Source organism: Vombatus ursinus, unplaced genomic scaffold, assembly GCF_900497805.2.
Source record: "Vombatus ursinus unplaced genomic scaffold, bare-nosed wombat genome assembly UNPS02014821.1, whole genome shotgun sequence".
Classification (NCBI taxonomy): Eukaryota; Metazoa; Chordata; class Mammalia; order Diprotodontia; family Vombatidae; genus Vombatus; species Vombatus ursinus.
Genome location: NW_020954599.1, coordinates 45,752,241 through 45,764,642, shown reverse-complemented (window position 1 = coordinate 45,764,642; position 12,402 = coordinate 45,752,241). Strand labels below are relative to the sequence as shown.

Below are 12,402 nucleotides of genomic sequence, written 5' to 3'. Positions count from 1 at the left end.
GGGGGGGTGGGAATTTCCAAGGGTTGATTTCACAACTTCTCTTCGTACCTTATTTTAGCATTTAATCACACTGACAATCAAGCCAAAAACTTCATGACGATTATAAAGAAATCAAACAGAAGAATTTAGTAGTCAAATAAGCAAGCAGGCACTGTTTTAAGCTCTGGGGAATCAAAGGCGAAAAGTCCCTCCACTCTCTTCCCGCCCCCTCTCAGTCAAGGTGCTCACAATCTAATTGGGGAGACAACGTGCAAACAACCAAGTACAAACAAAATAGATACAGGACAAATTGGATCACAAAACACATGGAGGCAAAGGAATAACAACTAGTGAGACAACTAGAAAGGTAGGAAGGGGCCAGATTATAGACTTTAAAAATTAGACAGGGGACCTTGAGTTCCAGATATCCAATAATAGGAAGTTGAAGATTTGAGAGTGGAAGTCAGGAAAAAGGTGAGGGCTGGATAAATGGATCTGAAAATCTTCTGCATAGAGATAGTAATTGAGTCCATTAAAGCTGATGAGATCATCTAGCAAAATAATGTAGAGAAAAGGGCCCAAGTCAGAACCTTGAGGAATACCCATAATTAACAAACACAACTTTGAAGACCCAGCAAAAGGAGACAGAGAATTGCTCCGAGAAGGAGCAATTCCATGGGAGAGAAGTCTCACAAAAGCCTAGGGGGGAGAGTATCCCCAAAAAGGTGATCACTAGCATCAGGTGGCAAAGAAATCAGGGATGAGGAGGTAAATCAATGAGCTTTTTGAGGATGTAAAACAACATATGCACACATTAGAAGAAAGCAGAAAAGCAGCCCATAGGCAGACCATAAGGAATGGTGGAAGGGGCATCTGCTAGAGAGGACAGGATAGAGTAGGATCATTTGTGCTAGAGGTTTGTTTTAGCAAGAAGGGTCACCTGTGAGAAAGGGGTGGAAGAGTGAAAGAACATCAGTGACGTAAGATGAGGGGAGAAGGAGCTCTCAGCAGATGACCTTTTTCAGTGGACTCAGACAAAGTTCTCTACTGACAAGGGGAGTTATGGGACATTTGAAGATGAAAAAGTGCAGCAGTTGCTGTGGGATAGTGAACTGCATAGAGAGGAGTGAAGATTGCCTTGCCATTGGGAGCCCAGTTAAGTGCAACAACATTTAGCATGTTTTCATGATTTCCTTCAACTTTGTTCAGCAATAAGGTGGCAGATGATGGGAGTCATCAAAGGCAGGGAGATGGCAGGATAGGATTGATAACAGGGTAAGAAAGGGGATTCAAGACTATGATACTGAGTTGAACTGACTTATCAAAGCATCAAGATGGAGGGATAAGAGTGTAACCAACACAACAGTGATGGCCTCAGAAAGAATTGGGGGGTTGGAATCACAGTAAGAATGAATAGTTGAAATGAATATTGTAATTTGTGGTCATTTCCCTCCACCTTAAAATCAGGTAAATGAATTTCAGAGTTCTTAAACATAGAAGTAGAACATTCATGGGTCCATGGCAAGATCCAAGAGCATAACTCTCTCTTCAATTGAAGTGAGATAGAGGGATGTCATGGGAAATGAATAAATTGAGGAATTAGGAGGTTAGGGTGTTTGAGTATCAATGTTTAAGTGCTCTTAGCATGAGGACAGGAATTGAGGAGGAAAGACTGTGAGTCAAGCACTGAATTCCTTCAGAATGGAAGTATCCTAGTCACTGAGGTAGAATCTGAACATAGCAATGGGAAGTAAGTAGTTTTCCAGCTTCCCCATCATAACCGAATAGGGTAATGAGTACAAGTGCAACCAGTGCTGGAAAGGGCAGCCACAGATGTTACATCATCGGGAGGAAATCAGGTCTCAATAAAAGATGACAAAGTGAAAAAGGAAAAACTTTACAAAGAAAGCAAGTTTGTAATCTATGGAGTAGAAACATTCCAGAACACAGTGTAAAGGGGTGGTAGCTCTTAAGTGGAACATTGTGGGAACTGGGAATAAGAGAACATATAATAAGGGATGGGAAACAAGTTATATTGGCAGTTGGGAGTACAAAATCACTGAAATGCTGAGAGTATGATGGGAGTGGAAATAACGTAGCTAGGTAGCACAGTGGATAAAGCACTGGTTCTAGAGTTAGGAATACCTAAATTCAAATCCTGCCCTTAGGAGCTGTGATTTTGGGCAGTCTAGCCATTTCCTCAATTGTAAAATGAGGATAACAATGAGTTCAGGTAGAAACAGGGACTACATAACTAATAGGCTTATAAATGGGTAGTATTACCTTTGTGGTTTTACCCACCAAAACTTACTAGTTACTAACTAGGTAAAAAATGGTACAATGGTACTCACTTGTGACACATAAAAGTAGCTTCTCTCTGGCCCCAGGTGATATGAATATTATTGAACATTCTTTAATACCAAACAATGTGATCGAGGGACCACTTATCACTTAAGATTACAGATGCTTGATGTATTTACTTGGGTTTTAATTTGGAGAACACAAGCCTATACATGCAATTCTAACTAAAGCTAACCTCCAATTAGATAAGAAATCTGGTTGTTAAAACTTAAGGTGAACTTTTAAAAAGTGTGACACAATATAATTGCATGCAACTATTACAAATCAAGTGAGACGTCTTGATTTTAAATTTGGGATGAGTTAACTCAATGAGCAATGTTTTATAGAGCTAGAAAGTCATTAACTTGGAAATGAAAATTATGCCAGTTCACCAATGGTGTTAAAAAAAAAGACCTCAAGAGTGTATCTGATCTAGCCTACTTAAGCAAGAAAGGTGTCACACACTTTTGCCGTATGAGCCAACTGAAACTCAAGATTAAGAAATATGCTCAAGGTTATACACATGGTGATGGCTTAACTCAAGTCAGTCCAATATGATTATCAAGATAGCTAGATGGCTAATCAATCTCCTTTAGGGGCAGCTCAAGATTTATTGATAATCAGGTTTCTGGTCTTTCGGGAAGTTATACCTTGTACATAGTTTTATTAATTTCAAATTAAGTTTTATTAAACTTACAAATGTGAAATATAACTTATGAAGGAATTATTAGACTTCTACAGCAGAGAAAAAAACCTTATGGTGGGAGAATACGATGAGAATTTCTTGGGCTACTAGAGAAACACTGTGTTTGTTGATTTTGCTGGTATTCTTATAAACAAACTTCCATTTATGTGCACTAATTTTTCTTACACAAGACAGTATTTCACTGAAATTCCAGATCAGTATGCTTTGGTTTTCCAACCAAATAAGAAAATGACAGCAAATCAAAAGCAAAAACATAGATTTAAACTAACAAAAGCTTATGGAAATCGTGATGTAAAGCAATGAATACTACTCATTTATCTATTCCAAGAACTTTTTACAAATTAAGATGCTAAGAAATTTAGATACTTTCAGTAGCCAAAGTGAAGACAATTATACATTATAAAATTTCCACCAAATTGAAACATATCAAAGTTCCTGTAACAGTCTCTAGCAGGAAATTCAGTCAAGTACTACCAAATATATAAAATTGGACCAAATGGGCAATATCTCAAGTCCTGGCATAACTGGGACCGTTTGGGTTAGGCTTCTGCAATGTACGAAAACAGCCACTTTGTGCAGAATATTTTTAGTAAGAAACATTACTCCTCTGGGAACTAAGAACAATGCTTCATTTGTACTTTTTTCATGATATGCAATCTTTTACACTCTATACTTGGTGTAAATGACACTAAGATACAAAACAAAATGAGCTTTCAAAAAATCTTATCCGCTCACAGTTAAATATAGGTTTCTAACCTGTAATCATTTTGGAAAAACCAAAACAGAAAAACTACAAAAATAATCTCACACCAAAATAATTCAGTTTCTAAAGTCTCAACAGTTAACACATTTCTAAAAAATAAAAAGGAACCAAAGTGCTTCTAAGAGGCAATTTTACACCATTTACAAATAAAACTAAATTTGATCTACCACTCAAAACACAACACTGATCTCAACTGTTTCAACCTGAAAAATTGGGTTGAGGAAGAGGAATTCCTCTGTTCATCTAATCCAGCTGATGTGAATCAACTAAAGCCCTTGTCTATTTGACTGAAATACCTGAACTTCAGATTAAGGAATTTATAGGAAAAACTCAAATAATCAGGATGAATTGTTTCCATTTAGATACCAAGCTTGAATTTGTATCCAACATACTAGGAGCTTATTACAAACTACATATAATCAAAGCTGAATAAGGTGAGGAATGTGAATGTTAACTTCTATTTAGAAAACGGCATTACGAAGAAACTGAAAATTTTGGTTTATGTTCAATTGCACATTCTTTTTTTTTCCCCAACTGCACATTCTACAAAAATATCTCTGAAACTTTATAACCAATTAGCAACTCTCATTTAAACATACAAGGTTTCCAGACTAAACTCATGACAACTGCTTCCTTAAATTAATAAATTGATATTTCCCCAGCACTAGAACTTGACCCACAATTTCAAATTCTAATTAAATACTTACACTTGTTTTTTCCAAATATGTTATGGTTTGGCCACAACATATATATAATCATCTTAAATGACTTCTGCCTCTGTAGAATCTCAAGAAAAGCTCAGCTGGAAATTATTTTTAAAAAATTTTAGCTGTAGGTGAACTGAGTTCAAGATCATAGATGCTGAAAAAAGATTCTTTTAGCTTTCAAAAACAAAACACTGTACTAGCTCAAGAAATTATGGGCCCTTTAAAAACAGAGCTTGAAAGATCCTTAGTCATTTTTTTTGGCCCCTTCATTTTACAGATAAGGGAGCTGAAGGTTTAAAGAGGGAAGTGACTTGCCCAAGGTCACAATTTTTATACTATTTTTCAAATGATCAGTTAAATTAAAAGTAGTTAAATTAGGACAATAAACAGTAGTAATGTACATCATTTTATTACAAAATATTTTATCTTAAAAAAACAAAATGCAACATTCTATAAAACTTAAGATTTGCTATGATACTACTTCCTAGGCCTTTACTGTGCTACAACAATACACTGTCAAGAAATTCAAAAGAAACCATTAAATATGCAGGAACATTCAACATCAGAAGCTTTAAAATCTATCTGGAGTGGCCCCTCAAAAGCTTCTGCTTAACATTAAAAAATAGAGGTTCTCCCTACAAAGAATCAATCACGTTACCTATACACAAGTCTGTACAGTTTTTATACTGAAGCTAACAATGAGCTGCACTTGAGTTCACATTCTTAGCAAAACAATGACTTTCATCACACACAAAAATCTTTACAGCAGGATATTCATTTACTCTTCATCATCATCCTCCTCATCCTCATCCTCCTCATCCTCATCTTCCTCCTCCTCATCAGGTTCATTCTTCTTCTTAGATCCTGTTGGCCTGCCAGGGCCCTTCTTTCCTGCATCTCCCTTGCCCTTGGCACGGTATGCTGCAATATCCTGAAAAATAAGTATATTCTGATTTCAGCATCTAGTGGCATTACTCAATCATGTAACTAAAGAGCAAAGCTTCATTTGGCTATTAACAAAAAATTCTGATGGAATTTCCCCCCTGAAAATGTAGCTAACAATTACAAGTACTATTCTATAATAATACATAAAAAGCATTTTTAAATTCATAAAAAGCTTCATAAGTATATTTACCAGTAAGGAAAAATAAGAGATGTTTATTATACCTTTTCATATTTCTCCTTTAGTTTAGCAACTTTCTGTTCATAAGGCAATTTGTCTTTGGCAGACTGTTCAGACCACAGCTCCCCCAATTTCTTAGCAGTATCTCCAATAGAAAGGCCTGGGTGTTCACTTTTGATCTTTGGACGATATTCAGCACAGAAGAGGAAGAATGCAGATCTGAAAAAATGAAGTTCAACTTAATTTTATGAAGCATGTATCACATATGTCAAGGTACAAGAAATATGTCCTGGAGGACAAACAAAAACAATAAGCCCCTGCAATGAGAGAATTCGATTTCCTTCAGACTGACGAAAAATTCAAGTTATTAAAACTACTTACGGTGGTCTTTTGGGAGCATTAGGATCCTTTTTCTTTCCTTTCTTATCACCTTTGGGAGGAACATAGTTTTTCATCTCCCGATCATATCGAGCTTTATCTCCTTTTGCAAGGTCTTCAAACTTGGACTTTTCTTTTGCAGACATAGTCTAAAGGAAATCGACATTATAAATACACATTAATGCCATCAAAATTTTAAACTGTTCCTTTTCAATACAAGCTTCACCAATTCACTTAAACTGACAAATTATTTCAACGCAATTTATAACATTTTTAAGACAGCTGGGGGGGGGGGGGAGATTTAGCTCTTGGCAACACTTCCCAAAGCATTTCAGTGAGGGAAGCCTCGGGGCCCACCCCGGCCGCCCCCGCCCCGCCTCACCTTCCATCTCTCCGAGCACTTTTTGGAGAACTCGGCGAAGTTCACCGGGGAGTCCGGGTGCTTCTTCTTGTGCTCCTCCCGGCACGTCTGCACGAAGAAGGCGTAGGAGGACATTTTGCCCCTCGGCTTGTTGGGGTCTCCTTTACCCATCCTGACCCGCTTCTCTCTACCTTCGGGCGACAAGGTAAAGCGGCGCGAGGTCAGGATACGCGACTTCGGGCCCGGATCCAGAGGGAGCCCGCCCAGCCCCGCGGCCGCTTCCCGCCCAAATCGCGGCTGTGCTCCCCCCCATCCCCCCCCGCACCGCCAGCCCGGCCTCTGGGGGGGGCCCTCCCCGGCCCCGCCTCCCTTCCCGACAGGGCCCGACCCGGGCCTCACGGACCTCGGTCCCCCACAGCCTCCGCCCCTCTCGGCAGCTGCCGGGGGCGGAGCTCCCTCGGCGGAATAAACACCCAGCGCGCCCCGCCCCGGTCCCTTGCGACCCTTCCCCGGGCTGCGGGGCCCCGGCTGTCCCGCTACTGCAAGTTCCACAACAAGGCCGCACAGTGGAGCCCCTTCACGGCCTCCGTCCCGGGGGCGGCGACCCTCCGCGTCCCTCCAGCGGGGCCTCCGGCCGGCCACATCCCCAATGTGGCCTCTTCCAGCCTTCCCCTCCACAACTCCGGTGCCCTAGCGGCCCGCCAGCCGCCCGAGCCGGGGCGGAGTCAGCAACTCCCGAGTCCTGGCTCTGAGGACAGCAGCGGTGGGGTCTCGGGCCCCTCCTCGGGGGCGCCGACTCTTGCCTGTTGTAGGAACTCCTTGGGTTCCTCACGGTGTCCGGCGCAGCGCTTCCTCCTTACTCAGGGGCTCCTGCAGCGAAATGGTTTATCTCTAACGCAATGCCCAGCCTCTTGTTTTGCACTGTTCTCCCAGCCACTGCAACTTGATGATCCGCGTTACGGTCCCCGCCCCCAGGCTCTCCTGATTGGCCTTGAGGACTGTTCGAATCCCGTCGGTCACCGCCCCTCTGAATCCCCCAGCGTTCAATTGGTCGACGGCGCAGTGCGCACAGCCCTCTCGCCGGAGCCTAGCACGTTCGGTTGCTCCTTCAGGTCGTTAACTCCTAGACCCGTTAGAACCGGTCAGGAGAGGAATGAAGAGCTCGGCCCTAATTGGGGGCGGGCGCGGGTTTGAAAAATGGCGGGCCCGGCGCTGATTGGCTGGAGCGGTAACAAGAGCATGGGGTTGGCCAGGCCTGGATGAAACCCGCCAGATTTAAAACTACAAAGACACCAAGTTGCTTCTGAGCGCTTGGGAGCTCTAGGTGGCCGGAACTTTTTCCCTGTGATATGAGCCAAGCGAGGCACCCAAGGAAGCCCAATTCCCGCCCCAATCAACGGGCACCTGGAAAGCTGTACCCCACCCTTGGGGCACTCACGCCACCCTCAGTCGGCTTCCGGAGATCTAGGCCGTGCTGCTCGGAAGAGGACTTCCCCAGGATCTGGGCTGCATTTGCAGGGGCCTCCCGCTCCCACCCCGACTCCACCCCAGGGGACTGGCGCCTCCGTGCAGCCCCGGAGCGGGGAAGGTGGCCTCCGCCCCTTCAGCCCCTTGGAAGCTGTTAGTCTTTGCAGCAGTCGGGGCTTCCTCCCCCGTCGCTTTTCTTTTTCTCAGGTAACTAGAGCCACAATGTAAACAAACAACCGCCTCCTCCACGCCCCTAATTGGTTGCCTGGAAGCTGGGGTGGGATGGGGGGGTTGGCCACTCCCTCTCCCTGCTCTGCAGCCTTCCCGCGCTGATCCCACTCCCAGGGGAATGAATACATTTTCCCTGGGCCTGAATCTGATGATCCTGGAGGTGGGGGAGGGAGAAAGGCCTTTTTCCCTCCCCTATTTCTGCTGCCACCTCGAAAAAAGCCTCATTTCCTCTTCTCCCCTCCAGCTGACCACACCTCCGCGGCGCGGCCCAGAGGGTCGGCGTTTGTGGCCGTAAACAACCCCGAAAATGAGTTCTCATCGGCCCTGCAAGCTGGGAAGGGTCCTAACGCCCCCGAAACTGCTGGGGTGCTTGGGTACCACCCAGTCCACCGACTCCCCGAATGCCCTCCAAGACCCAGTAGTTGGGGTTTGATTTGGTTTGGTATTTTAAGAGCAGCTGTGGCCAACGGAGAAATGAGCCTCTGCTCCCCAAGAAGCAGTTCTGTTCCCCAAATCTTGGGAGCCTTGAACAAAATGTTTCCAGCATGGTAGTACCTGTCGGAGATTGAACTAACGATGCAATACCCTTGGAAAACCCAGAGTAAACCCCTTCCCTGCCGAGATGAGACGGGCGAGCAAGGCTTCAGCACAGCACAAGCCCGGGGGTCTCCCACCTGTCCAACTTTTCTTCCCCGAAATCGGCTACCATTTTTTAAATGCTCTCTGCTCAGAATTCAAAGATAGAAGTGACGTAATCGTAACCCAAAGTGTAATCCAAACTACCTATAGAGTTGAAGAAAAAAATCAATCGAGTTGTTGGATTTGAAAACAAATTCAACTTGAAATAACTCAAGAAGTAGTGTGTTTCTGAAAAAAAAATGGTTTTTAGATGGACTTTATTTTTAAACATAAAACACTACTGTTTTAAACATAAAAAAAACATTCATTAGCATTGTACAGACCTTATTTTGATTCAGCATTTTACAGACTCTACTTCACATACGAACTTTTTTACATATATCCAAATATTTGTAAATTTTATTTTATATTTACAAATACAAAATTTACCACAATTTACTAAAATTGTCTATAATGACTTGCTATACTGTAGTCAATTATTTCCATCTGTAAAACAAGTGGAATTAGATGAGTGTGTCCTGTGCTAGATAGGTGTTTAGTAAATGCTTGTTTTGTTAAATGATTCCAGCTGTATGAATGATTCTCTGTAATACAATGCTATTCTATACTTCTTCCCCTTTCCACGCTGCAGAGTAGTCAGACAAGCATTTATTTATACCTACAAATCTACAGTTACAAATGTAGTCTAGTTAAACTGCATTTGACAAAGTCCAGATCTACAAATGGTATAAAAGGATTTCTAAAATTCCTATTAGCGCTTGTAATTTTGCATCATATCAAAAGATGTTTAATCCATGCAAAGTATATCAACTAAAGTGACATTTGAGCACCTTTGAAAGGGTTATAAACATCTCAAAATTTCTATTTAATAGCAAAATCAATGCATATAAAATGTTATCCGATTTTTAAAAATTAAACACTGCTGTTCAAAACTAAGAACATTGCAGGTAGTGAATTAGTTATACTATTTTTAAAAACTATACTATTAATGAGATCAAGTTAGTAGGTTAGGAATTAACTAATTTCACTCTTCTATAGCCACAGATTATAATGCTCAAGTATTCTTTAAAATGCCAGTCTCTGGTCACAGGGGGCTAAAGGAGAAAACTCATAGGATCATAGATTTAGAATTGAAAGAGACCTTAAAGGCCATGTGATCCAATTCCCTCATTTTGCAGAGGAGGAAAGGAAAGGTTAAGGCACTTGGCCAAGGTCATAAAGTGGCAGAGGCAGGATTCAAACTCAGTCCTCTGGCTCAAAACCCAGAATCCTTCCCACTGCACCACTATCCTGGCAGCAGCAGAGTAAGGAAGAAACATAAATTCACCTAAAGTATACTTGTGGTCTTCAGAGTAAGTTTTAATTCTCCTAAGAAGAGGATGGGAATCTAAGAGATAAGAATCACTTTTGGTAATTCCTGACTGTAATAAAAATCTCAAGCGTGGCATAGTGCTTTGTGTTATTGCCATGGTTGTTTCATTGATTCCTGAAGCAAATGCTTTGGTTTCCCATGCTATGAATTTTTAAAGGTCCATTTAGTAGGTTATATGATCAACTTCTTTCCCAAGATCCTTGGTACCAAAAATAGGAGAGGCTTAGGGGAGTGGACTGGGCTTAGGAGGCAGCTAAGTAAGCTGACAGCTGATAGGCAAACTTAGAATTTTGCTGTGTCTCTGCCAGGCTTGGATCACCTCCACAATTAGCTTTGCCAATTCTCACTCAGATATTCTAGAAGTGGAAACTTATCTTTTACTTTTTTCCCAAAATTCAGGTTAGCCCCCAAATCACCAAAGTTATAATCCCTTTTTTGTGTAATACTACAACCGGCCCTATACATCGTTGTATGTTTTATAAATGCCAGAAAATTAATCTCTTCATATCATGTAGGGCACAGTAGATAACACATGAAGAATGTAATTTGCAAACTTTGTATAGTCTCCCTTGTCCTAGCTCTGCTATAGTAGCAGATGCATGTGAAGTGCACATACGTGTGGAAATGTGCCGTACAAGTTTAATTTACAAATGCAGCAATGTCCAATTTTGTAGCAGCTTTGATTCTATTGATTATTTGAGTACTGTAATTTGCTCTTTTCAAACTTGATTTTTCTTTTTGCTTTGCTTCATTTCTTAATTGATGGTAGCTTAAAGTAAGATACCAAGACTGGTATACCATTTGATTTTGCACTGTTTGCTACAATTTCTGTGCCTTTATGCATTTATAGCCTGACCGTTACTTTAAATTGAGTTTTTTTTAGTAACTTGATTGTCTTAGTGGTCATGCTGATTATAAGTAAGAATATAAGTCTGATGTGAAGCAGTTCATACACAACACAAAATTCTTCTGTTTAACTTTTAAACTCCATCGTAACTTGGACCTAACCTATCTTTCCAGCTGTAAAATATATATTACTCCCCTTCCTACATTCACATAAATTACTCCATCTCCTGACTCCATGCATTTTCACTGGCTTTTCCCCCATGCCTGGAATTCTTTTCCCTTCTCATCTCCAAGTCCTGGCCTCCCTGGCTTCCTTTAAGTCCCAGCTAAAATCCTTCCTCTAACAAGGGAACCTTTCTCTATATCCCTTTATCCCTTTGTGCTAGTGCCTTCCTTCTTTTGATTATCTCTAGTTTATCCAACCTATATCAATCTTGATTGCATATAGTTGTTTGCATGGTGTCTCCCCCCACTATGTGTTCCTAATTTAAGACCTTTAAATGTTTATATCTTTGACATATTTAATAGAAACTTATCCTGTACTAAATGTCAAGGATTTGATTTTCTACTTTCCATGGACTGTGTTCAAAACAATCAGTGGCGACTTACCAGGCTGTTTTTTGCCTTTTTTGTTTCACAGCATTTAGTACAGTGCCTGGCACATAAGAGGTGTTTAATAAATGGCTTGTTGACTAACACTCAATGGTCTAGCCAAACTGAACCTCTTACTATTCCTCACACTCAATGCCCCCATCTCCAGTTCTATGCACTGGCCATCCCACATGCCTGGAATCCTCTCCCTCCTTACCTTAACCTTATCAAATCCCTTACTTAAAGACTCACACTACCTTCAATATGAAACCTTTCCTGATTTTGCCACCACCACTGCTAAAGTCTTCACTCCTTATGCTAGCTTTATTCTATTTATATCTGTGTATGTTCATATTGCTTCCACTCCCCATTCCCCAACTATTATTAGGGCCCTCTTTTAGAGAGGAGGAGAGGGGCCTGTGCCATTTTTGTCCATCCCAGCATCAAGCACAGGGCCTGGAACATAATAGGTGGTCAATAACTCAGTGCTGGGCCTGGAATCAGGAAGACATCTTCCTAAATTCAAATCCAACCTCAGACACTCAGTTGTGTGACCCTGGGAAAGTCACTTAACTCTGTTTACCTCAGTTTCTTCACCTATAAAATGAGCTGAAGAAGGAAATGGCAAACCAGTCCAGTATCTTTGCCAAGAAAACCCCAAGTGGAGCCATGAGGAATCAGACGTGACTAAACAACAGCATGAGTAAGGTGGTCAAATCATTGATTGATAAGTGCTTAGGGCTTCAGTAGAACAATAGGTTTTATGTAATGGAAAGAACATTTGACTTAGTATCAGAAAACCTAAATATTCTATTTTCTCAGCCATGTGAGTTTGGGCAAGTTATTTCAAATTTGAGCCTTAATTCCTTCATTAAATGAAAGAGTTGTATCATTTAATT

The 12,402-nt window shown here is 41.5% G+C and overlaps 1 protein-coding gene across 2 annotated transcripts; it reads right to left on the bottom strand.

Annotated features, from left to right (window-relative positions):
* Positions 1 to 4,888: 4,888 nt before the first annotated feature.
* Positions 4,889 to 7,259, bottom strand: HMGB2 (high mobility group box 2). 2 transcript variants are annotated; one of them, XM_027837590.1, is made up of 5 exons: positions 7,161 to 7,259; positions 6,379 to 6,548; positions 6,000 to 6,145; positions 5,663 to 5,837; positions 4,889 to 5,426 (listed from the first exon to the last, which is right to left on the bottom strand). In XM_027837590.1, exons 2-5 carry the CDS (start codon positions 6,526 to 6,528, stop codon positions 5,274 to 5,276), a joined length of 624 nt encoding a protein of 207 aa, XP_027693391.1. In that variant the 5' UTR covers positions 6,529 to 6,548; positions 7,161 to 7,259; the 3' UTR covers positions 4,889 to 5,273. The 2 variants fall into 2 exon arrangements, with proteins under 2 accessions (XP_027693391.1, XP_027693393.1); XM_027837592.1 differs by having other exon boundaries at positions 6,379 to 6,544; positions 7,161 to 7,252.
* Positions 7,260 to 12,402: the final 5,143 nt, after the last annotated feature.

Coding starts and splice junctions, on each gene's coding strand:
- HMGB2 (XM_027837590.1), bottom strand. CDS start 6,528: ATGGGTAAAGGAGACCCCAACAAGCCGAGGGGCAAAATGTCCTCCTAC. Junction 5,838..5,999: donor AATGCTCCCAAAAGACCACC/GTAAGTAGTTTT, acceptor TCATTTTTTCAG/ATCTGCATTCTTCCTCTTCT. Junction 5,427..5,662: donor TAAAGGAGAAATATGAAAAG/GTATAATAAACA, acceptor CTTATTTTTCAG/GATATTGCAGCATACCGTGC.